The sequence below is a fragment of the Cannabis sativa genome, chromosome 3, assembly GCF_029168945.1.
Source record: "Cannabis sativa cultivar Pink pepper isolate KNU-18-1 chromosome 3, ASM2916894v1, whole genome shotgun sequence".
Classification (NCBI taxonomy): domain Eukaryota; kingdom Viridiplantae; phylum Streptophyta; class Magnoliopsida; order Rosales; family Cannabaceae; genus Cannabis; species Cannabis sativa.
The window spans coordinates 4555312-4583209 of record NC_083603.1 but is presented as its reverse complement, the minus strand read 5'-3'; the positions used below and the strand labels follow the sequence as shown (position 1 = coordinate 4583209).

General features: G+C 29.4%; 2 protein-coding genes and 1 pseudogene across 2 annotated transcripts; all 3 read left to right on the top strand.

The window, feature by feature from the left end:
* The first annotated feature begins 6269 nt into the window (after positions 1-6269).
* On the top strand, positions 6270-7224 carry LOC133035552 (agamous-like MADS-box protein AGL80; annotated as a pseudogene).
* A 1982-nt stretch (positions 7225-9206) lies between these two features.
* Positions 9207-10273, top strand: LOC115711131 (agamous-like MADS-box protein AGL80). Its single transcript, XM_061111505.1, has one exon. It carries the CDS (start codon positions 9382-9384, stop codon positions 10012-10014), a length of 633 nt encoding a protein of 210 aa, XP_060967488.1. The 5' UTR covers positions 9207-9381; the 3' UTR covers positions 10015-10273.
* Positions 10274-24727: 14454 nt separating this feature from the next.
* Positions 24728-26489, top strand: LOC115711133 (agamous-like MADS-box protein AGL80). Its single transcript, XM_061111273.1, has one exon. The coding sequence runs from the start codon at positions 25029-25031 to the stop codon at positions 25752-25754; it is 726 nt and encodes a 241-aa protein (XP_060967256.1). The 5' UTR covers positions 24728-25028; the 3' UTR covers positions 25755-26489.
* The last annotated feature ends 1409 nt before the right edge of the window (positions 26490-27898 follow it).

Sequence of the window (27898 nt, the reverse complement as noted above, 5' to 3'; positions counted from 1 at the left end):
TTTATTTATTTTTTGTTATAATTATGCTTAAAATAATTTTGATTATTAGATTTTATGGTTAAGAAAATGACTTTTGTTTTGTGTGTGGTCCACTCAAAATATCAAAAACTTGAGGGGTTCTAATATTTTGAGGTTTTTTTTTAAGGTTAATTAGTAATTTTTCCCTTAAACTTTAACATGAACTAATTTTGTCTAATTTTATTAAAAAAATTCTAACATGGATGAAAGTTAAGGGACATGATTTAGTACATATCAAAGTTTGAGGGGCATGATTTGGTAGATATCAAAGTCGGGGAAGCATGGTTTAGTACATAAACAATCACTGAAACATTAAAATTGAATGAAATTAGACAAAAGTCTTTAAATTTAACAATCTCAATAGTTCAGGAGGAATTTTTAACGACCAAAAAAGTTCAGGGGGCACGATTTAGTATATGTCAAAGTTCAGGAGAGAAAATTACTAATTAACCTTTTTTTAATATTTTTATGACATGATATTACCAATTTTTCCAAAAAAAAATTCAATAATTAGATAATATGTTGGAAAAGTTACTTAAAACACAAAAATTTAAGTTAAAAAAGTCACTGAAAAAATTACCCAAAAAACTCAAACGTAAATTTAAAAATAAAAATTTTTATCAGTTGAACATTTGAAAAAATACATTAGTCATGTAAACTCTACAAGGGATGTTTAATATTCACAAATTGTCCTTATATTTTAAAGTAGTTTTAGAATTCTTTTCAATTACTCAAAAGTCAAACATATATGATATTCATAATTTTTTAAATAATTTGTTGATATTGAAAATATTTCAAATATTTCCATAAATTTATATTACCTATATTTCCGATAACATTAATGTTTTATTTATCTTGAGTGTCTCATATAATAAACTTTCTAAGACCAATTACTATTGTGTAAAAATATATATATTATTTTTGCAAGTAATAAATATGAGATAAAACTTGGTTATAATAAATGCATATATATATATAGTAATTATAATTAACTCAATACAGCTATGACACACATGGTAATCATGATAATAATAAAAACCATATAGTAAGCACCAGCTGTATTAGTCAAATATAGTCATATATCATAATTAATAATAAATATTATTATGTATTTAGGAAAGTCTTTAGCCAAATAATTAATTATTATTATTTAGGAAAGTCTTATATAAATAAATATTAATAAAGATATCCATTTATTCCTGTTATAGTCTTGTAACTGATAATATAATGTAATAAAAATGGCCAAAAAAGATAGTATTTCATCCTATTAGATATAGGGTTTGGATTTTCTTCTATTTGTGGATAATTAAAAATTCCATTGTACACTTTAATTTTATTTGGTTATTTATATTTAACTTTGTTTCTTTTTTTGGTTCTCCAAAATTTCCAATTATTTTTTTTATATTTATTATGTAACGTTACACAAATATTTCTTATTATTCTTCTTTTAAAAAAAAATTAACCATTAATGTCTTATTTTATTATTCTTTTTGAGTTTGGACTCTTGATTGATGATTACAATGTTATTTTACTATCTTTGAGTAATGTCATTATTCAGTTTATTGAACGATTTGTAAATAAAGTTGTCCACTGTTTGACGCGTAGTTCTTGGCTTTTCATAGGTCGTATTTGTCAGGAGCATACTTTGCCTCCTGAATTACGTGTTATTGTAATAAATGATGTTTCGGTTTAATAAAAGTTTTACTTTTATTCAAAAAAGAAAAAAATACCATTAATATCTTATTTTACTAAATTTTGAAGGAAAATCACCGTGTGTATTTTTTTCAAAATATTTCTCCTTTTACGACTTTAATTATTCTTTTTCATTTTTATACTTTATCTTTTTTGACTTTACATTAACGATATATTTTCTAATTCATTTTTGCGATAATATATATTTTTTTTACAGTTTTTGTCATTCTTTCTTCTTCTTCCTCCCTGTTATTCTCCACCAAGGAAATTGAAGCTTGGTTTTTTTCCAAAATTAAAATTGATATTGCAACACATATCACAACTCTAAACCACGATCAAACCATATCGCAGTCTCAATCCCCTTCTTCTTCCTCCTCTTAATTATTCATCCTCCCTTTGTGATTGTTCGAGACCTACCACCACATGAAGCATCTATTGATTTCCAAAACAAACTGAAGTCGCAATCGATATCTCAATCCTAAATCACCATCAAACCATATAACAATCTTAGTCATGCCCCAGTCGCAACCTAAATGGTGATACCACCACGTGAAGCATCAATTGATCTCCATAACAAAACTAAAGTCGCAACCGATATCGCAACCCAAATAGCAACCTAAATCACCATCAAACTATATTACAATCTCTCAGCTATTGTCAGTCGCAATCTAAATTGCAACTCTAAATTACCATCAAACCATATTGCAATCTAAACTATACCCGAGCTGCAACCCAAATCACAATATTTCTTCTTCTTCCTCTAATTCCTCTTTGATTGATCACTGTAATTTTGTAAAAAGAATATTATATACCATATGATTAATTTAGCTAATTAGACATCGTATTTGTGCATGTAGAATTTGTTGGACACCACAACACGTGAAAAACGTAATTACTTTATTATTGTAAAAGCAATTACACCAAGACTTGAACACTTTAACTTGACCACAATACACACTAAGCACTCACTCTTTTATTTTATCACTAGACACCTTTACTACACACTTGTGTATAACTCACACTTTTGGGATACTTTGTCTTTAGACACTTATTAAGAACTCACACACTTTAGACTCTTTTTCTCACACTTGAACTCTCTTGCTCAAACTTGCATCTTAAGCACACACCTCACTTATATTTATAGGCTACAAAGGATTTATCTAAAGATTTCTAGATTTTTCTAATTTACTAGCTAATTAATTACTTCTTACTATTTTCTAAACAACTCTAGAATTATCTAATCTTAGTTCTAGTGATTCTAAGTTTTCTCTAAAACTTTCTAGAGTGTTCTTGATTTTTCTTACAAATTTCTTAGAACATTGTAAAACATTCTAACATATTCTAGATTTGATAATGATTTTTAACACTCCCCCTCATTATCAAATCTTTTTCTTTCATAGCTCCTAGTCACTTGGAGTTTTGGTATGCCTATTCATATGACTCTGGTTCTCTGAACTTTTCTTCTTCAGCTACAGCCGCATTAGCATATTTCGGATTTGGCTTTCGTGCTCTTGTTGATCTCCGAAGTTCTAGTTGACTATCATCATCTCCTTCTCTTTGATGCACCCCCGTTTGCCATGGATTCTGAGGTGCCTCATCCTCGGTGTTTTCTTCTTCATCTGTATCTTGAGTTGTAGGTAACTCAACAATTTGCTCCCCCATTTTCTTCTGCAATTCATCTTCCATTTCTTTAGAATCTGGTAATGCTTCCTTTTGCGATGACCACGATGATGATGTCTCATCAAAGACCACATTCCTTGATGTATAACACTTTCCAGTTGTAGGGTCGCAACATCTCCACCCTTTCCGTTGGCTATCGTATCCCACAAAGATACATCGTATCGCCTTCTTGTCGAATTTGCTACGTAGGTGGCTTGGCACGAATACGTAGCACACACAACCAAATACTCGAAAGTGATTTACTGCAGGTTTACAACCCCACAGTTTTTCAAAGGGTGAAACGAACCCTAACTTAGCCTGGGGAAGCTTATTGATTACATGAGCGGCTGTCTTCATACCTTCAGCCCAAAATCTCCCTGGAACATTCTTTGCATGTAGCATGCTTCGACATGTTTCTGCAAGATGGCGATTCTTCCTCTCGGCTATTCCATTCTGTTGTGGCGTATTTGCACATGTGAATTGATGGCGTATGCGGCATTCTCGAAGATACTCAGAAAATTCATCTGAGGTATATTCGCCACCGTTGTCTGTTCGGAGACATTGGATCTTCTTGCCGACTTCTCCTTCTACTATTTCTTTAAACTCTTTAAATTTTAAAAAAGTTTCGGATTTTTCTTTCATAAAGAAAACCCATACGTACCTTGAGAAGTCGTCGATGAATGTAACCATGTACCGCATGCCGCTGATTGATGGTTGTTTGACTCGCCCAAACACGTCAGAATGGACCAGCTCCAATGGTGCTTTAGCTTTGAACTTTGAATCTTCATACGGTAATTGATGCGCCTTACCGTATTGGCAGCCAGCACATATAGTCTCTGTTCTGACCTCAAGTTGAGGAAGACCTTTCAGCATAGACTTCTTCATCATCACCTTGAGTTTATGATAACTAACATGTCCTAGCCTTGCATGCCACAAATCTGTTGTTCCATTCTTCCGAGTCTTGTCTACATAAGCGGACTCTGCTGACATTACATAGACAGACTCTAAGCGTCGTCCTCTCATCATCGGTGTTCCAGAGATTTCAAGATCTTGGTAGATCTTGACATCTTGAGGACCGAATACGACATGGTGACCTGTCGCCGTAAGTTGCGCCACTGATAGCAAGTTTTTCTTCATCCCAGGTACATGGTAGACATCCTGGAGTGAAACTTCTTTTGGGCTGAATCTCGGGATGATTGTTGTTTTACCGATGTGCGCGATCGGTAATCTTGAGTTGTTGGCTGTCACCACAACGCGACCACCTTTATATTCTGTCATATCTTGCAGCTTCTCTTCATCTCCTGTCATATGATTTGAGCGACGCAGTCGACTATCCAATCGTTATTGTAGTCGATCTTTCCTGGAACAGAAGCTGTCAAAGCTAATTCTTCTTCCTCCACTGCGAATGATGCTTCTGCGTCCCATTCTTTATCGCTTGTTCTTTCTGCATTTGATGTGGTTGCATTGCCTTCTGCAGTTTTCTTCTTGAACCAACAACTTTTAGCCATGTGGCCATACTTGCCACAGTTGTAGCATTTTCCATCAAATTTATTGTTATTCTTTGATTGACCACCCCATTTGTCTTTATTCTGAGCTCCCCCTGTTTGGGAGCTCCCATGATGACTATCCTTGTCATCATATTTTCTAGTATTTCTACTAGTATTTGGTCGGGATCGTCCTTTCTTATCTATACTAAAGAGTGCTTCTTCATCACTCTTTAATGAGACTCCAGACGTTTGCTTAGCTAACGCTTCTTGGTCAGCTAGCAAGTTTTCTAACTCAACAAGAGAAGGTTGGCTTGGCCAACCTTGTATTGCAGCAACAAAAGTTCTATATTCTGGCCTTAATCCATGAATAATAATTCTTCTAATTCTAGCATCTGACATGCCAGCACCAGAGTCTAATGCAGAGATTTCGCGACAAAGAGATTTTACCTTGGTGAAGTATTGGTTGATCGTCATGTCGCGCTGCCTGATTGAGAGAAGCTCATTCTCCAGAAGCTGCAATCTTGTATCATTCTTCTTGGTGAACAGCGATGCAAAGGTATCCCATGCTTCCTTCGGTGTCTTCGCCGGCCTGATGTGCTCCAACATCTCATCTTCGACTGTGGTCCGAATCGCAAACATGGCTTTGCCCGCTTTAATCTTCCATTTCTTTAAAGCGGATGCATCCTCTGGTTGTGTGACTTCATTGCCACCAACGATCTCCCATAAGTCTTGGCCTTGGAGATATGCCTCCATGTGCATCGACCACGTGTTGTAATTTTGGTTGTTAAGTTTCTTAATTCCGCCGACCACTTGAAGGTCACCCATCGTGCAAACTCTATAGTACCAAACCACACACGATCACTTTAAGAAACTCAACAAAGGACTCTTTCGGAACGAACTCGATCCGGCTCTGATACCAATTGTTGGACACCACAACACGTGAAAAACGTAATTACTTTATTATTGTAAAAGCAATTACACCAAGACTTGAACACTTTAACTTGACCACAATACACACTAAGCACTCACTCTTTTATTTTATCACTAGACACCTTTACTACACACTTGTGTATAACTCACACTTTTGGGATACTTTGTCTTTAGACACTTATTAAGAACTCACACACTTTAGACTCTTTTTCTCACACTTGAACTCTCTTGCTCAAACTTGCATCTTAAGCACACACCTCACTTATATTTATAGGCTACAAAGGATGTATCTAAAGATTTCTAGATTTTTCTAATTTACTAGCTAATTAATTACTTCTTACTATTTTCTAAACAACTCTAGAATTATCTAATCTTAGTTCTAGTGATTCTAAGTTTTCTCTAAAACTTTCTAGAGTGTTCTTGATTTTTCTTACAAATTTCTTAGAACATTGTAAAACATTCTAACATATTCTAGATTTGATAATGATTTTTAACAGAATTCAGTACAACCGTATTAATAAAAAGAGTCCAATTTTGAAACCCACAAATAACAAAAAAAAATTGAATTAGTTACCATATTTGATTATTCCGCCATTGAAACCCTAATACCATCTTTTTTATGAAATTTGTGAATAAATAGTACCACAAAGTAAATTAAGGAAGAGCATTTTGGCACACTAGCTAGTTTCTCAACTTAAGTCTTATTTTTTTTCTTTTTCGACTCAGAAAGCCATAACCATGACAAAAAAAAGGTGAAATTGGCTTACATTATTTAAGACACCTCTCGAAAAGCCACTTAAAAGAAGAGAAAGAAAAGTTTGATAAAAAAAAGTGAGCGAGTTGAGCACATTGTGCAATGTATGCATGTGCAATCATCTATAACTCGTATGACACTCAGCCCGAGGTGTAGCCTTCTTTAGCAGGAGTACAACGTATAGTAAAAAGTTTAAGAAGATGCACGAGATCGATCAGAGCAAGAAGATGATGAACCAAGAAGTTTTCCTAAAGCAAAAAATTAACCAAAATTTGAAGGATATTAATAAGAAAATAGAAACAATAGCGAATGAAACTAAGATTGCTCGAATGACATCAACACCTCCACTTAGGAATGGGGAAGTGAAAGTTAATGTGGCTACTTTTGTTGCTCCCTCTACGACGGATAACAATGGTGGCAGGGGCATGCAGAGGGGAGACTTGAAAAAGGATTTGCGAGTGCCTACTTCATTAAGTTTTGTGTTGGTGTCATAGGCGTCGATTATAGGAACAGAAGATAAAAGTTTACACGACAGGTTAAAAAGGTCTGGATAAGTCTTTTTTTAATGTCACTTTGAGTCAGTAATAGGGTGACACAAGTAAAATTGGCCAACCCTTAATAACAATAATTCATTGGGTTTGGTGGAAATAGACTTTTCCATTTGATAACAATACTTTGAATAAGGACATCTTTAATTTCCCTGAATCATGGTGATTATTTATGTATTGTATTTTTCTATGCTCTTATTTTTGTTTGTGTTTTTCTTTAATGTTTCATATTTTCAATTAATATAAGTGTTGAGTCTTTATGTAATTTCTTGTTCATTGTTGTTCTTAATTTTAATTTAATTTAAATTTGGAGTTGTTGTGTTTAAGAAAGTGGATTTTGTTTGTCTTAATATTTTCATAGAGATTTTTCAAACTTTTAACGTCTTTAATTAATTTTAACCAACATCTTAAATGACCAACACCAATAAAACAAGATTTGATTAGATAAATTTAATTAGACAAGGTCATTATAAGTTAAAATCCTTGAAGAAAACCATGAAAAATGTTTGGTTCTTTTAGATTTTTACAAAAAAGAAAAAAAAAATAATTTCGAATAATAAGAATAAAAACATAGAAGTCAATTACGAGGACTAGCTTAATGATTTTTTTTATTCATTTGAAAATAAAAACAATTTAATATGATTTTGGTGTAATATTATTATTATCATTTATTATAAAAGTATATTATTATTATTATTATTATTATTATTATTATTATTTCAATCTTTCTTATTCCATTTCTAATACTAAATATTTCGAAAAAAAAATTATTCCTCTAAATTCAAAATTCATCTTTAGTTGAATTACTTAGTGTTGATGAATACACCAATAAAATAATATAATTGTATATTTTAATAAACAAACTACATCAAAGTGATAAAAAAAACCATCAAAACAACATAAAAATTAATATACAAATAATAAAAAATTAACAACAAAATAACAAAAATACAATATAAATTTATACTAAAATACTATATTTTTTGTAAATAAAATCTTAAAACCCGTAAAAATATAAAAAACTCTTTAAAGACTGTATTTTTGTAATTTCTTTATTGTTTTTGTATATATATATATATTTTTTTTTTGAAATTATCCCTTTAAAAAATATACTAATAAATTGGCATTAATACTGATAAAATTGTCGGAAAAACACTTAATATAATAAGTTAAAGTCCATACTTAAAAAGTCGTCAAAATAATAATATACAATGGATTCATATACTACTTAAAATAATTAAGTGCATGTTTGGCATCATAACTAAAAAACAGTTTTTTGTTTTTAAAAACAGAAAATTGTTTTTAAAAACAATTTGGCTTGTTTGGCCTTATTTTTTAAAAACAGTTTTCAGAAAACAAAGTTACAAAAAACAAGAATTTTGAAAACAACAAAATGTTGTTTTCTGTTCTAAAAACCAATTTACCTTTGGTTAATATTGTTTTTAAAAATCACTAACCAAACATGACTTGTGTTTTAAAAACTTCAAAAGCTATTTTTTGTTCTCATTTCTAAAAACAATTTTTTAAAACAAAAAACAGAAAACAATACCAAACATGCTCTAATATTTGATCACACATATACTATGTTTATCATATGTAAACATAATTTAATACTTTTTGCTCCTCTAAGCTAATCCTTGTTTAATTAAGCTACATTTTATTTATACATGTTCACTACTAAGAACCAATTGTTTAAACCCGCAAACAAATTAACACAATAAATATCTCTAGATGTCAAAAACAAATAAGTTACCATATTTTTCATGTTTATCGTAATGCTATTTTAGACTTTGTGTTTTGTAAAAGTTACTAATTGGAACATTTATTTTGTTAAATGACAACATAGACCCTATATTTCTTAAAATAGGAAAAATAGGGCCCTAAGCTCAATTTTAACAATTTTATTTTTTAATATAACCAACTTTAAGATAATTTTTAACACGAACAGATACTATTAAATGTAACTAATTTTATCATAACATCTCTAAATCAGATTATTATTAAGTTTTATTTTGACAAAAAATAAGTTTAGGGTTCTATTTGTACAATTTTAGAAAATACATGGTCTATTTTGTCATTTAACAATATAGAGAGTCCACTTGGTAACTTTTATAAATTTCAGGGTCCAAAATAATATTTACCCATATTAATACCCCCATTAAAACTCCACCATCACCTTCAATGAAAATTTTGTATAAATAGAGACACAAAGCAAACTAGAAAGAACACAAAATACAATTTGGTCTCTTTATAATTTTGACATATTTTTCTTCATCTCTCTCTACCAACCACCATGACCAGAAAGAAAGTAAATTTGGAGTACATCACTGATGACTCCTCTCGAAAAACCACTTTCAGGAAGAGAAAGAATGGTATGCTAAAACAAGTTGTTGAGCTAAGCACATTGTGTGATGTCGACGTATGTGCAATCGTCTATGGCCCAAATGGTGGTGAGCCAGAAGTGTTTCCATCGACAGAAAAGGCTCATTGTGTGTTAACAAGGTTCAAGTGTATGCCAGAGATCGAGCGAAGTAAGAATATGTTGAACCAAGAAAAGTACCTAAGGAATAAGATTGAGAAGGTGAAAGAGCAAGTGAGAAAATTAAAAAGAGACAATCGTGAGAAAGAGTTGATCCAAATCATGTATGCCAATCTTGTAGGTAACACTAACCTTCAAGGCTTGAGTGTCATGGATTTGAATGATCTCACTAGGCTCATTGACCAAAGTATTGGAGAAATCAACAAAAAGATTGATGAAATAGCCAATACCATGTCTACTCAGATGTCTGAAACAACAACATCATCACCTATAATAACTCCAGACCTAATTGAAAATCTTGTTGGAGACCGAAATACTTCTATATTAGATGTTGTTGCGACTAACTTTGATAACAATGGTGGCAATAATCTTGCTCTGAGTCTTTAATGGGCGACAGAAGCAAAATTGGCCAACCCTACATAATAATAATCCTAGGATTATTTGTGTTTTGGAGTTGTTCCTTCTAGTTGGTTATGTTCTTATTCATGTTTGTGTTTTTCTTTAATTTCATATTTTCAATTAAGTGTTGAGTCTTTATGTAATTTCTTGTTGGTTGTTGTTCTTAACTTAATTTAATCTAAAATTGGAGTTTTGTGTTTAAGAAAGTGGAATTTTTTTTATCTTTTAATGATTTCATAGGTGCTTAAAAAAATTAATTTCAATGACAACATTTGTGAAAAAGTAATGTATGTATTTTTACAACTGTCTACAATACATATTCATATTTTAAATTAGGCATTACAAAATTAATGTTAATTATATCATATATATATATATATGGTAATGTTAATTATAATTCAGTCAAATATATATGGTAGTTATAAGAATAAATACATTGAAGTTAATTAATATGATTTAGTCTAATGATTTTTTTTTTCATTTAAATTAAAAAAAAAAATTTTACATGATTTGTTGTAACTTATTTACTATTTATAGTAAATTTTTTTTTACAAAGAATAAGTAAAAGGTTATTAAAAAAAACCTAAAATAAAAGTGTTATATAACTAAGGGTGCGTTTGGAAAGCCACAATGTAATTAGATTTGTGTGTAATTAGAGTTAATTACACAATTTGACATGTTTGTCTGACCATGTAATTACACTGTAACTATGTAATTAAAAGTAATTGAGAGGTTCCAATTACACTCTCCAATTCTCATGGCCCCTTATGAGAATTGAATGTAATTACACTGTGTAATTACTAAAAACTTTTCATATTAAACATTAGCTATTAAAAAATATTATTTTCTCATGTAATTGCTAACTATTTTGCCAAACAAGATATTCAGAATTCATATGTAATTACCACCTCATATCCAAATACACCTTACATTTTAAAATATAATGTAATTACTAAACTGTGTAATTATTACCCTAATAATTACCGTACCTAATAATTACTCAATTATTTCCAAACTAAGATTTTATTTCTTCATTTGCCATTGCCTTTTTTTTACAATTATAACACATAACAATTTTTAGTTTTTGCTTTGAAGTAATTTTTTGTTTTTCAAAGATTTTTTTTTTCTTAACATGATATTATGATTTTTTTTTTTCTTTTTATAACTGATTTTTTTAGGAGACTTTGACTAATTGACTATGTTATTAATGGAGTAACTGTAACATACAATACATTTTAACCCAAAAAAAAAAAAAAATCATTCACATGATTTGTATGTGAAACATTAATTATATATATGTGTACCATATACCATGTATCATATACCATGTACTATGTAGTATGTACCATGTATATATATATATGTATGTATTATGTAACAGCCCATTGTTTAGCCCACAATAACAAAAAGTAAAAATATCATAAAAAGAAAAACAAAAAGTGAAAATAAAAAATCTTTAACATTTACAGTTGTTACAAATTTATCCTATGTTTTAATTAAAAATATATAAAATTAAATTAAAAAACTAAATTAGTTATTAATTTTTTCAATAAATAAATAGAATTTGTTTTTTTAAAAGATTATAAAAGTTTTTTATTTAATATGTTGTCACGTACGTATTTTTAAGTTGTTGAGTTGACACTTAATGAGCTTAGTTACCACTTTAAAAGTGCGGCTTCAATAAAATAAAAAGATAAAGTACTTTTGTTGTTACTCTTTTTAATTAGGGCCATGTGTAATAACTACATATGTAAAAGGAATTTCACCGCAAATATCTCTTAAAATGAATTTAATTAGTTATAACATATTTTGTTTTTCAATACAAGTGAATATTATTATTAGTATAATTTATTATTTTGAATCACATATATATTATTTTAATATTTCTGAAGCGCATTGTACATGTATTGATATTTTACGAATAGTTAACAATACTTAATGTTAATTATTAAAAAAAAATTTATAGTTTTAATATTAAATTGAACCAATAATAGCATGTTACTTTTTGTAGTGTGGGGCAAATATGAAGGGTTCAAATTAAAATAATTGCTAAAAAAATACTAATGATGTTTGGGAGAGTGGCACTACCCATTAGTGCCACTATTTTTTTTTTTAATTTAATAATAATAAATATAGAATATTGTTAATTAACCACCCATAAGACATTTTTGTATGGTCTTGTTATTGTTATTTTTTATCACTCATAAAATATACAATAACAAGATTTAATTCAAGAGATAAATATATTACATATTATTATAAGCGCATAAATATAAATTTAAAGAATACTTTTGTTGATTTAAAGAGAGTTCAAATATCGATCGGAAGCATACATTAATCTATAAATACTAATGTTCTAATCCATCTAATAGAGATGATCTTTATGGTGGTTTTGGGTAATGATCTTCCAATTAAAATGCAAGACTTAGGGTTCTCTAGTTTTCTCACTTGATGGGGGAAGATGAGAATAGAGTGACTCTTGTTTCTTGGTGACCACTACCAATATATAACCTCATAGCTAGGCTATAATTTTAAGTATTTCTAATTTAGCCCTCAATAAATTAAAAATATCTCTTAAGGTATCTACACATTTAGTCCATAACACTTTAATACTCAATGACCCATAATTACTAAAATGAACACTTTATTTTAGGTCAAATTTTAAATAGCAATACACTAATATACATATGAGCCCATATTAAAAATTTTAATCCTGGACATTATTGGTATTTAATATTTTTTAAATGGATTTCCAATACCACATGAAGTGTCATATCATAATATATCATAATATTAGTGTAATTTAATTTCAATTTTACATATTGTAATTTAATATGTAATATAAAAATTGCTAACCACTCACTTATAAAGTGTCACTTTATGTGGTGTTAACTTTTAAATACCTTTAAAAGAACTGAAATATTAACACTTTAAATTAAAATATATGGAAAATGATACTAAAATACACCAAAATATATACCATATACAACGATGCCATTTTGAGCAAACATTGACACGTTTTAGCAATATTTAACGGAAAAATTCCCATCTACCACATATACCTAATTAAATTTATGTATAAATAGGGGTACAAAGCTAACGATAAGAGAGCAAACTAAAAAGAGGAAGAAAGATTTGGTAAAGAAGGGGAGCGAGTTGGGTAGGTTGAATCGTACGAAGCTCAACCTGAGGTGTTCCCTTTGACGGTGGGTTGAATCGTGTTCCAAAGAGGTTCAATAAAATTTCGAAGATGGAGCAGAACAACAAGATGGTGAACCAAGAAGCTTTTCTTAGGAAAAGGATCAACGAAGTGAGCAAGCAGGTGAAAAAGCTGAGGAAAGAGAATCGTGAGAAGGAGTTAACCCAACTCATTGTTGGGTTTAATGCCCTAAATAAAACTCATTTCAATATAATCAAATTTACTTATTAATATAGATCAGAAACAACATTTAATGTTGCATGGTTCACATGATTTATTTCTTGATTATATGTACATAATGTATAAATTCATCTGAAACCCTTTTCACATACTTGATCCTGTTTATTGTGCCGTCAACACATTGGAAAGTAAACATGACTATGTGAATAAAGTTTCCTAGATTTATCAGACACAGGGTTTTACTGATATGATAATCTACAACAAGAGTTTACTTGTATTTGGAGAAATACTATGTTCTTTCCAGAACATTGGTTAAAGTAAAGCTTAGGTTGGATGCATGGAGTATGCATCGGAAGGGACCGATATTGAACTTTGACTTAGATTTATTAAACTTACCGTAATATCTATTCAAGTCAATATCGCCAAGTTGATCCTAGATCAAATGATCTTAATCCTGATATGATTAGGCTCAATCTTGAAAGGCTATTCGTGTTCTTTGATTTGTTAGTTAAGCCTACTTTTAGGTCAGGGTGATACGTACATTTTGGGAACACGGTAGTGCAATTGAGTGGGAGCGCTAGCATAAACATGGAATCTATAGCTTCTATCTGGCGAATAGTAAGCAAAGGATGATCTCCTTCGAGCTTGACCAAACGAACATAAATGGTGGAGTACTCATTTCACATTAGCTGAAATATCATTTATACGGGGTCAAGTGTTTTAAGGAATAAATACATTGTAGGGTGTAACGGTAATTTAATCCCTTTACAGTGTAGATCATTCATATAGAGGATCATTGATCACATTAGGATTATAACAATGGATAACTAATGATGTGTCTATATGGTGGAACATATAGAGCATTCTATATACTGAGAGTGCAATTCTAAGTTCTATGCGTGGATTCAACGAAGAATTAATAAGTTAGTGAATTTTAGTGCTAAATTCTTGATCTACTTATTGGAAGCTCGGTTATATAGACCCATGGTCCCCCCACTAGTTGAGATAATATTGCTTGTAAGACTCATGTAATTGGTTTTGATTAATCAATTATAATTCTCAAATTAGACTATGTCTATTTGTGAATTTTTCACTAAGTAAGTGCGAAATTGTAAAGAAAGAGTTTATAGGGGCATATTTGTTAATTATGATACTTTCTATGGTTCAATTAATAAATATGATAAATGACAATATTATTTAATAATTATTTATAGTTATTAAATAGTTAGAATTGGCATTTAAATGGTTGAATTAGGAAATTGGTATTTTTGAGAAAATCAGATACAAAAGGTGTTAAAATTGCAAAATTGCAAAAAGCAAGGCCCAATCCACTAAGTGTAGGGCCAGCCACTTTTGTAGGAAATTTAAACTGATTTTTTCATTATTTTAATGCCAAATAATTCAAACCTAACCCTAGTGGAATGCTATAAATAGATAGTGAAGGCTTCAGGAAATTTACACTTAAATTTTCTATTTTTCCTTCAGAGAAAAACCTGAGCCTTCTCTCTCCCTATCTTTAGCTGTCACTTCTTCTCTTCCCTCTTGAGAATTTCGAAATCCTTAGTGATTACAGTAGTGCCCACACACATCAAGTGATACCTCAATCATAGTGAGGAAGATCGTGAAGAAAGATCATCAGCAAAGGAGTTTCAGCATAAAAGATTCGAGAAAGAGATCCAGTTCGGATATTGATAATGCTCGCTACGTAAAGGAATCAAGGGCTAGATATCTGAACGGAAGGAGTCATATTATTCCGCTGCACCCAATGTAAGGTTTCTTAAACTTTATATGTGTTTAATTTATCGTTTTAGAAAGTTCTTATTTAGGATGTTAATAAACATACTTGTGAGTAGATCTAAGATCCTGGTAAAATAAATTCCAACAACTGGCCTCAGAGCCATGGTAATTGATTTACTTGCAAGAAATTTGGACTTTAAAACGATTGTTTGTATGTTCTTTGGATGGTATCATGTTGTATTGAGTGTTATTTGATGATTGATTGATGTTTGTGAAATTTTCGTGAAAAATAATTGTGATTTCGTTTCTGGAATTATTTTTATTGGATAGTATGGAAAAAATTAAGCAAGTTAGCCTTTTACAGAACTCAATTTGGATTTTATTTGAATTAGTTATGATTTTTTGAAGATTTGACAAAATCGGAAATTTGTCTTGATAGTTTCTCATGATCATGAGAACTGTCCGTACAGTTTCGGATTTTTCCTTTTTCTTCAATTTTTCATACTTTTTCATGGAATTAACTTCCAATTTTTTGTATGGTTTTGTATATATACTATTACTATTCCTAATTCAATTCTAATTATCATTTTGAATTAATTTAATTTTTTTTAAATTAATTCAAGATATTAGTGTAATTTGAATTCGAATAGAATTAGTATTTGTCTTTTTGCTTAAAAATCTATCTTATTTTTAAATTTGATTATATTTTTTTTAAATTTAAGGTCAGATTTTTTAGATATTTATAATATCTTTTAAGATATTTATAATATCTTTTAAGATATTTAAGATATTTTAAAAATATCTTTTAAGATATTTATAAAATCTTTTAAGATATTTTAAAATATCTTATCTTTTAAGATATTTAAAAATATCTTATCTTTTAAGATTTTTTTTAAATCTTTTTAAGATATTTTGACCTTATTTAAATTTAAAATAGACATTTATAATCATGTAATTTTAAATAGATATAAGATAAAAAGTAGGTTTAATTTTAAATTTTTTTTATTTTCGAAATTTAATTTTAAATTCCGAAATTAATTTTTTTTTAAATTATTTTTCGAATATTAAATTTTTTTTTAATTTAATTATTTATTTATTCGAAATTATTTATTTAAAATTAAATAAATCCTACTTCCAACTATCCAGCTAACCCTGTTGCAGGAGTATGTGTTTTAGCTTGTTTGTAAGTTTTCAAAACCTATTATTACTTGATTGCAAATAGCCATGGTTACTTTTTGCCAGATCTAATGATCTGATGGCTCCCTTGGTCAAGATAATAATTTGTAACAGGTATATTTACAATCTTCTTTCATCTGTGTATGACCTAGCAACATGATAGGACCCATCCAAAGTGTGCCTGTGTGAGCCTATGTGTTTAATTTGATTATAGATACATATAGGTTGTTGTTGCTAAAATAAATTATCATAGTTCTTGATAGAATTTATTTAGGCCCATTTAGTTATTGGGCTTATTCAATTAATAACAGTTGTTCTTATTAAGGTTAAATTCCTCTCTTTTGGGCCTTGTGTGAGAGTTGGGAGCCATAGAAGTGGGTACGACATACTGAACCCAGCACCACCTCACACAAACAACCCCAATTGTGAAGGCCCATTTGCCTGATTTGAATGACTGTACTAGGTTAATTACACTAGTTTAACCTAATAAAAATTGATTAGCAACATAATTAATTTCATTTATTTTGAAATTAATTTAAGAAAAACATAGTTTAAAGAATTTTTTTTATTCTAAGCTAAACTGTGTGTATTTTCTTGTATTTAATTAAATATAGAATTATAACCATCTAGATTCTTTCTGGAACTTAATTTAAATTTTTCATTAAATATTCCTATTTAAGTTGATATTTAGTTATCTTCAACTAACCAACTTAAATGCGAATATCTTTTGAATTCAAAATTTCAAAATTAAGTTGAGGAATTTTAGGCATTGGTTATTAAGATTCTTTAGATATTTTTTAAGTTAATATCTTTTCGAATATTAACTTAAAATGGAATATTTTCAAATTAAGTGGTTACAACTTAATTTTTGATATTTAATTAAATTTAAATTTGAAAAATATTTAAGTTCTAGATTTTTTTCTAATACAACTTAAATTAGATATTTTTTCAAATTTTGTGGAAAAGATACTTAGTCAAATAAGATATTTTCTAGATAGTTATTTCTAGACTACTTATTATTTCTAATATTAAATAGGAAAATATTATACATTGTGAAATTAATTATTTAAATAATTAATTTTGGTACAATTTATTTTAAGTATATTTTTTCCTAGTATTAAACTAGAGATTAATAATTAAGCCTTCTCTACACTTAATTATTTATTTCTTGAATTTAATACATTTAATTAATTTGAAAATTAAATATCTAAGTTGATTTTTATCATCATACTTAAATATTTCTTTTTCATGACATTTAATTAAATAGAAAATTATTTTTAGTTGAAATTTATTTTTTCAACTAAATTTAAATAATTTTCAAAATATATTTTTTCTTTATTTTATTAATCAATTTTCGAAATTGCATTTCTTAAATGCTAGAATTTCGAATTTTATCTTGAAAAATAGATTAAGTTGTAAATTAATTATTTTAATTAATTCTTGGATCAACTTAAATCAATGATTTTTTCATTTATTGATTAATTTAAAATAAATTGAATTAAAGTATATTATTAGAAATAGAATTAATTAGTCAAAGGAAAATCTAGATAGGTGATATTTTTGCTTGAAGTATTTTTCTAGTGTATTTAATTAAATAGAAAATTAATATTTAAGTTGATTTTCATCATCATACTTAAATATTTGTAATTTTTCTTATATATTTAATTAAATAGGAAAATTATATTTTTTGTTGTAAATTAATTTTATTAATTAATTTTGGGCCAACATTAAATTAGAATAATTTTTTCCAGGATTTATTTTTTATTTTAATATGCATTTTTCGAAAATTGTATTCTTATATACTTTAATTTTTCGAAATGCAATATATATTTATAGAAAATTAAATTTGAGTTGTAAATTAATTTAAATTAATTTTGTAACAACTTAAATATTTTTTTTCTAAATATTTATTGGAAATTATTACTAAGATGGAAATAATTCATGTTATTTTCATATCCATCTAAGTAAAATTTATAAATATTAAATTAAAATTTATATTTAGAATTTTTCATTCTAAATTGGAAATTTTAATTAAATAAATATATATTTAAAATAAATAGAATAAATAAAGAGAATAAAAGAAAATACAACTCTTTTCAAATATTGAGCTTTATTATAGAGACATTCGATCTCCATTGTGGGTTTTACACCGCGTTTGTTTTAGTGAGTAATCCTCCCTAATGGAGGAACGTTCATTAGCAATTTCGCACCGTTTAACCTCGCATGATAAGTAGTTTGTAAGTGTTTTGTATGGTATGGATCACCCTAATGGTGGCGACCATACTTGACTTGCAAATTATGAAACAATGGTGGAAGCTCATAAGATAGAATTGCCTTGACTCTCGCCTAAACGGGACAACGCTGAATTCCAATCTTGATCGAATAAAAGGTTGCTAGAATGTTTAACATTTTAGACGAGCTGACAACTCTATTCAATGAATGGTAGCTTTGACTCTCGCCTAAACGGGACAACCGATATCGGTTTGTTGAAAACCTTGGAAATTATTTAGGATTGTAAGTTTTAGTATTTTCACTTGTCATTCCTACTTGCTATATGCTTATAATTTCTGAATTGTGTATGAATTTATATTGAACCATGTTATTTTCTGTTATTAAGTTGTAGTTTAATTTCGAATCTTCATTGTTGGTCTAACTTGGCTTGTTTATCTAATGAGATAAATCCCTAGTGGATTTTCACCATTAGACATACATAATAGTGTTAGATCTCGAAAGATAAATATTGTATATGCGACATCTAGCTGTTCATCCATTGATGACACCTTAGACTAGTATTTTTATGATATGAAACAAGAAGATTATATAAATAAGATTACTTTGACTTTCGCTAATCGAAGCATCGTTGGATTCTTATTTTAAACGAAATTATCCTAATTCCTCTTAGCTTATTCATTTCGAATTAGCTTTCAAAACATATCATTGGATGAATGGTCTATAAATCATTTCATGTCATTTTATATGACGCATATGATTATAATCCCGAAATTCTATTCCCAATTGATATAAATCCTCAATCTTAGAAATCTCCTACTTGTATGGGCAAATCGACTTAGAGTTTGTATTAGTAGTCTTTGGTCCAAGATAGAATTACTCATAATATTTGGTATAAATTTAAGTCTTTGACTTTAATTTTAGATTCCAAATAGAAATTTTCTTATATTTCTAATTCCAGAATACAATACAGTTACACTTTTTCAAGTGTTTAATATCCATCTTCTATTAATGGATTCAAACTGTATGGAATATGAGTTAGGTATTCTGTGACCAGGATCCACTTGAAGTATTCTAAGAACTCTTTGATGTAACTAAACCTATGTCATCATAGACACTACCACATTTTCTTAATCTATGGCATTTGTATCTTGTTCATAGTGGATTTGACAAGATCAATCTGCAAAGAGTTAATATGCTCGTATCCACTGAAAGTAGTTCATCTCATTCGCAGATGAATGTACATTCAGGGGTGGATATGAGTTTTTCGTTGTATTCTTAAAACGATAACTCTAGATTATACCTTATGCAAAGAAATTTGAAATGTTTGAAAAATTTCATAAATTTCTAGCAATGGTTAAAACCATTAAGGTAAGTGGTTAAAGATCTTGCGAATCGATAGGGGTGGAGAAATAGTTAGTAGATATGAGTTCAAAGATCATTAAATTGATTTTTGAATTATATCCAAACTTACCTCCCGTAAATTTCGAGTTGCATGTTGATGATTAGTTACTAGTCGTTGCCTAAATCCTTCTATGGTAATACAATTTCGAATGATGTAATGGTTGTATACTTAATGTAAATCATTACTAGATTCATGGATGACCTAATCAAAATCTTAAGAAAGGCTAGAATCTGTTAACCATGGTTTGTTAGCTTTTCTAAGTGATTAGGGGTGGACCATCCCATTGTCAATAGATAAGAAAGTGTTTGTTCAAACAAATACTACTTTTCTAAGAAAATGACTAAGTCTGAAAAACAAGTAGCAAATAAAGGAGATATTTATTCTTGATTCCAAAAGTGTTCTATCATCTTATAACATATGATGATCCCACCGCCTCTCGTTGTCTTGTCACAACCGAAGAGATCAATACCATTTAGTTTTCTTCGACATAATTCACGGTACCTTGTCGTAGTGGGAGCAGTTTCTAGGAACTCACCTTCTTATGACTTGGGAGACACAAGTGATTAAAATCCATTGTGAGTTTAAACAAGTAATGGATTGTCAAGATAAGAAACTAAGAAGAAAGCCAATAGAACTATGGTTTAATCCATTCACATGGAATGACCTAAAGTTTTCTATTACAAGGACATAAAAGGAAATTTTCGTTAATAAGTCTATTCTATGGACTTAACAAAACTTTCTGTTCCTAGTATTATAGGTTTGAGTTTATCTAAACCTATGGCTTGTGGTAAACCTGGTAATTACTTACTCTAATGCAAGCAACTTACTTTAGTAAGATGCTTTGAAGCATTTTCTTTCTAATGGCAATCTATAGAAGCTTCACAACTTCTTAGGTCTAGATTTTATTTATCTAAGGAAAAGTCTTAACTATTCCGTAAAAGATAAAACCATGAAAGAATTTCTTACATCAACAAAGTGAGAGGTCTTAGATATGCTTTTGTATGCCTTAGACCGTACACTGTTGTTGAGTGGGAGTAATGAGTAGGTATCGATTAATCCAGGAGAAGAACATTGGAAGACAATCAAGTAAATCCTAAGATAAAGAAGAGGAACTATATGTTAGTCAATAAGGGTGTGTTTAAAACTCTTAGACTACACCATATCAGATTTCGAAATTTGCCTCTGTGCTAGTAAATCTTTCTGATAAGATGGTGATTACTTCTGGGTGGAATAGTGATTTCGGAGAAGTGTAAAAACCTATCCGAAGTCTCTAGGTCTACCAGAGAGAGACCGAATGTTAAAGCTGCGGGAAAGGTACTTATTCGGTCTAAGGAAAGTTCTATACATCTTTGGCACCATTCCAAATTGCCTTAAACTACTAGTGTTAATTTCTGATTAACCAAAAGTAGTTGCCAAAGGTATAGAATCCAGTATCCCAAGAGAGTAGACATATAGAGAGGAATTTCACATTATCAATGGTTTTGTGATTAAGGAAGAGTAATGGTGGAGAAAAGGTTGTGTTTAATTCAACCTTTCAGATCCTATTACGAGGAGTTTACTACTACTACACTTGATTTGTATATCAAGGTGTTGAGATTATTTGAAACGCACTTTTTGTTTTATATTAGTGCAAGTGGGAGTTTGTTGGGTTTAATGCCCTAAATAAAACTCATTTCAATATAATCAAATTTACTTATTAATATAGATCGAAACAACATTTAATGTTGCATGGTTCACATGATTTATTTCTTGATTATATGTACATAATGTATAAATTCATACGAAACCCTTTTCACATACTTGATCCCGTTTTATTGTGCCGTCAACACATTGGAAAGTAAACATGACTATGTGAATAAAGTTTCCTAGATTTATCGGACACGGTGGTTTTACTGATATGATAATCTACAACAAGAGTTTACTTGTATTTGGAGAAATACTATGTTCTTTCCAGAACATTGGTTAAAGTAAAGCTTAGGTTGGATGCATGGAGTATGCATCGGAAGGGACCGATATTGAACTTTGACTTAGATTTATTAAACTTACCGTAATATCTATTCAAGTCAATATCGCCAAGTTGATCCTAGATCAAATGATCTTAATCCTGATATGATTAGGCTCAATCTTGAAAGGCTATTCGTGTTCTTTGATTTGTTAGTTAAGCCTACTTTTAGGTCAGGGTGATACGTACATTTTGGGAACACGGTAGTGCAATTGAGTGGGAGCGCTAGCATAAACATGGAATCTATAGCTTCTATCTGGCGAATAGTAAGCAAAGGATGATCTCCTTCGAGCTTGACCAAACGAACATAAATGGTGGAGTACTCATTTCACATTAGCTGAAATATCATTTATACGGGGTCAAGTGTTTTAAGGAATAAATACATTGTAGGGTGTAACGGTAATTTAATCCCTTTACAGTGTAGATCATTCATATAGAGGATCATTGATCACATTAGGATTATAACAATGGATAACTAATGATGTGTCTATATGGTGGAACATATAGAGCATTCTATATACTGAGAGTGCAATTCTAAGTTCTATGCGTGGATTCAACGAAGAATTAATAAGTTAGTGAATTTTAGTGCTAAATTCTTGATCTACTTATTGGAAGCTCGGTTATATAGACCCATGGTCCCCCCACTAGTTGAGATAATATTGCTTGTAAGACTCATGTAATTGGTTTTGATTAATCAATTATAATTCTCAAATTAGACTATGTCTATTTGTGAATTTTTCACTAAGTAAGGGCGAAATTGTAAAGAAAGAGTTTATAGGGGCATATTTGTTAATTATGATACTTTCTATGGTTCAATTAATAAATATGATAAATGACAATATTATTTAATAATTATTTATAGTTATTAAATAGTTAGAATTGGCATTTAAATGGTTGAATTAGGAAATTGGTATTTTTGAGAAAATCAGATACAAAAGGTGTTAAAATTGCAAAATTGCAAAAAGCAAGGCCCAATCCACTAAGTGTAGGGCCAGCCACTTTTGTAGGAAATTTAAACTGATTTTTTCATTATTTTAATGCCAAATAATTCAAACCTAACCCTAGTGGAATGCTATAAATAGATAGTGAAGGCTTCAGGAAATTTACACTTAAATTTTCTATTTTTCCTTCAGAGAAAAACCTGAGCCTTCTCTCTCCCTATCTTTAGCTGTCACTTCTTCTCTTCCCTCTTGAGAATTTCGAAATCCTTAGTGATTACAGTAGTGCCCACACACATCAAGTGATACCTCAATCATAGTGAGGAAGATCGTGAAGAAAGATCATCAGCAAAGGAGTTTCAGCATAAAAGATTCAGAGAAAGAGATCCAGGTTCAGATATTGATAATGCTCTGCTACAGAAAGGAATCAAGGGCTAGATATCTGAACGGAAGGAGTCATATTATTCCGCTGCACCCAATGTAAGGTTTCTTAAACTTTATATGTGTTTAATTTATCGTTTTAGAAAGTTCTTATTTAGGATGTTAATAAACATACTTGTGAGTAGATCTAAGATCCTGGTAAAATAAATTCCAACACTCATGTACTCCAATCTATTCGGTAAGGCTAATCTCGTTGGCTTATCTGTTACAGATTTGAATGATCTCGTTCGTATCATTGACAAGAATTTGGAAGAAATTAATAAGAGGATAGAGACTATTGCTGCCAAGAATAATAACACCAACTCGACATCTCAAGTGGCGGTTGCGGCTAAGGTTGAGGCTTCTGCAATAAACGAGAATGATGAAGATGTGAAAGCTAATGTCGTTGTTAATGGCAATAATATTAAAAATTAAGTGTCAATGGCATGATTTTGCCGAATGGGGACAAGAATAAACTATGTTATCGTTCAAATTTATGTTATATGGTGTTGGAAATAATTTTGTTTTAAGTTTTAATTAAATAAAGTCCACATTTTAATTTATTTTTTATCATAATTATCTTTGAAATAATTTTGAGTATTAGATTTTATGGTCAAGAAAATGAATTTTGTTTTGTGTGATTCAGTAAAAGTATAAAAAATTTAAGAGGTTCTAATATATTTTGAGATCTTTATTTTTAATCTTTTTATGGCGTCGCAAATTATTTTTTCAAGAAATATTAATAATTAGATATTTTAATGAAAAAATGACTTAATAGCCAAAATTTTAATTGATTGAGTATGGACATCTTATACATTTTAAAAAAATACATTTCTCATGAAAATTCTACAAAAGATGTTTAGTATTCAAAATAATTAGAATTTTTTTCTATTACTCAATATATATGATATTTTTTCAATTATTTGCTGATATCGAAAATATTTAAATATTTTTATATATATATTATTTTTGTAAGTAACAATAAATACATATTAGTAATTATAACTCAAAACACAACTATTACACTCATGGTAATCATGATAATATAGTAAGCACCAGCTGTCTTAGTCAAATATGGTCATATATCATAATTAATAAATCTTATATAAAAAAGTATTAATAAAAATATCCATTTATTCCTTTTATAGTCTTGTAACTGATAATATAATGTAATAAAAAGGCCAAAAAAGATGATTTCATAATCCTATTAGATACAGGTTTGGATTTTCTTCTGTTTGTGGATAAATTCTACTGTACACTTTAATTTTATTTGATTTTTTTTATAGATATATTTGACTTTTTTTTAATTTTCTCCTTTTTCTTTTTTTTTTATTCTCCAAGATTTTCATTTATTTTTCATATTTATTATGTAACGTTACATAAATATTTTCTATTATTCTTCTCTAAAAAAGATTTAACTATTAATGTCTTATTATGCTTTGAAACACGTGTTATAACCGTCCATACATGTAATGTAACCTACAAATAACAAAAAAGAAATTTAATTAGTTACCATATTTGATATTTATTCCTCTATTAAAACCCTAATACCACATTCTCTATGAAATTTGTGAATAAATAGTACCACAAAGTGAACTAAAGAAGAGCACAAAGCATTATTTGGGATATGGTGTCTCCCATTTTGGCACACTAGTTAGCTAGTTTCTCACATAACTCTTGTTTTTATTTTCTTTTTCAGCTCAACAAGCTAAAACTATGACCAGAAAGAAGGTGAAGTTGGCTTACATCAACAATGACACCGCTCGAAAAGCCACTTATAAGAAGAGAAAGACAGGTCTGATAAAGAAGGTGAGTGAGCTTAGTACATTGTGCGGTGTAGATGTGTGTGCAATCATCTATAGTCCATTCAACACTCAGCCTGAGGTGTACCCATCTTTACCAGGGGTACAATGTATAGTGGAAAAGTTCAAGAAGATGCCTGAGATCGAGCAGAGCAAGAAGATGATGAACCAAGAAGTTTTCCTGAAGCAAAAAATTGGCAAGGTGAGCGAGCAGATGAAGAAGATGAAGAAAGAGAATCGCGACGAAGAGATGAATCGACTCTTGTATGGCAATCTCTCTGGTAAGATGAACCTTCAAGGCTTGACTGTTACAGATTTGAATGATCTCAGCTCGCTCATTGATCAAAATTTGAAGGATATTAATAAGAGAATGGAAAAAATAGCCAAGGAAACTAAGATTGCTCGAATGACGACAGATGCTGCAGCAACACCAAATGGGAAAGTGAAAGCTAATGTGGCTGCTTTTGCTACTACTTCGACGACAGATAACAATGGTCGTGGCAGGGGCATGCAAAAGAGGGGAGACTCAAACACCCGAAATCAAGCTAATAGTAACAATAACAATAAATCGATGAAGTTTGGGGGAAGGGATGAGATTTTTCCATTGAGGAACAACAACAACAACATGAACTTTAACTAAATATTATCTAATCGTGGCGATTATTTTGTGTTTATGAGTTATTGTGTTAGTTTGGTGTTTCCTTTTATTCTCTTGTTGTTGAAGTTGGTTAAAATTATTTTTATGTTGTTTTAATTAATGTTCGTATTATGTAGTTTTTATTTCAATGAAGTTTTGAGTTTTTATTTTTTATTTTCTTATGTTGTTCTTTAAAAATAATTGGGGTTTCGTTTAGATTGTTTGGTTTTATTATTTTATTATAATTTTTTATATATATTTAATATATTTCATGAAATTATATTTAATCACAAAGCTATTGTAAACATAAATAAAAGGGTAAATACTATTTTGAACCCTGTGTTTTATGAAAGTTATTAATTGAATCATTTGTTTTGTTAAATGATAAAATAGACCCTGTATTTTCTAAAATTGTACAAATAAGACCTTGAACTGATTTCTTATCAAAATAAAACTTAATAATAATTCAATCTAGAGATGTTATGACAAAACTGGTTACATTTTCTGTATCTGTTCGTGTTAGAAATTGTCTTAAAGTTGGTTATATTAAAAAATAAAATTGTTGAAAATTTAGCTCAGGGTCCTATTTTTAGCATTTTAGAAAATATGGGTCTATTTTGTCATTTAACAAAATAGAAAATTCAATTAATAATTTTTACAAAACAAATGATGTAAAATGGTATTTACCATAAATAAAATTCACTGAATGAAAAAAGAATATTCAATTTTATATTGATCAAGAAATTTCGAGGAAGCACACCTCAAAACTTATTTTTCCCATTTTGAAATAATTAACATAATTATAATAATTAGAGACAACTGGATACATTTTAATGCACATATAGCAGTAATGCCAACACATTATACAGTCACAAAATATTAATGCACATATAACAGTAATGACAACTCATTACACAGTCACAAAATATGGTAATTTTAATTAGTTAATACCTATTTTGTTCTCTTAAATGTATTTACTAATGTATATTTGTAGATTAACTATGTGATAATATTATATTTTATTAAATGAATTTATGCTATGACTTTGACTTGAGTATTATTATACTTTCTTAATTTCATCTTATTAAAAATAGTCCCGGAATTATATTCAGTGTTGTAAATTAATTATTTTATTAAATTTTGTTACACGTGTTAAACATAATAATAACAAAAATGTTTAAATAATTACCACATATGCTACATGTATAATTAATTTAAAAAATTTTAATTTAATTTTACGTAATTTTTTTAATCTGATTTTTTTTTTTAAAAAAAGTATTCATTAGTTGACTTTTAGTTATTGATAATTTACAAATGCATATTTTATTTTTATTTTTTTTTAAATTTTAAATTATAAATGTAGCGTTGGTATGACACTTGTCTAAACAGTCACGTTATCGTTCTGTTTCACATGTGACAAAACTTGACAGAACACAAAAAAAGACTACTTTACAACACTGTGATATAGTTCAGGAAACATTTTTAATGTGTTTCAGGGATACAATAATGCATAGCTCATAGTTTTTGGGGTAAAAATCTTAAATAACCTAAAAAGTAAGATCAATGTATTATATTATTGGAATATTGTTTACACCGGAAGTAGCCCTGATGATGTGGACCTCAATGTTTGACACATGACAAGAAAGATGATATCTCGGAGTTGAGTAGTCCCAAGTCATAGCAAGTCGACCTGGGAAGGGTCCCCTAGCCCTACGCCCAGGTTAACTTCGGGAACTCCGGAATGGAAGTTTGAACTCTGATAACTCATTTCTAACTCACTATCTTTTAGTATTTTGTACCATATGAAGACATGGAGCAACCGCAAATCCAAGCTTTGAGAGCTGAAAATACATGAATCTACACCCCGAAAGTCAACATGGGCACCTAGGGTTTCACCCAGCACCCAGGTTGACATCCTTAACTAGAGTTTCAATTTTTGAGACCGTCTTAGTACAAATGGGTAAAACTTTATATATTGGGAAATGAACTAGAAATACCACAAGCGTATATAAGGCATGAGAATCAGATTTGGAGAGAGTTCATTTTTGAGCATCCGGTGCCTGGGCACCCAGCACTCAAGTTGACAATTTATCAATTTGGACAACTTCCAAGTATCAGATTGACGATCCAACTTTTGCATAGTCTTC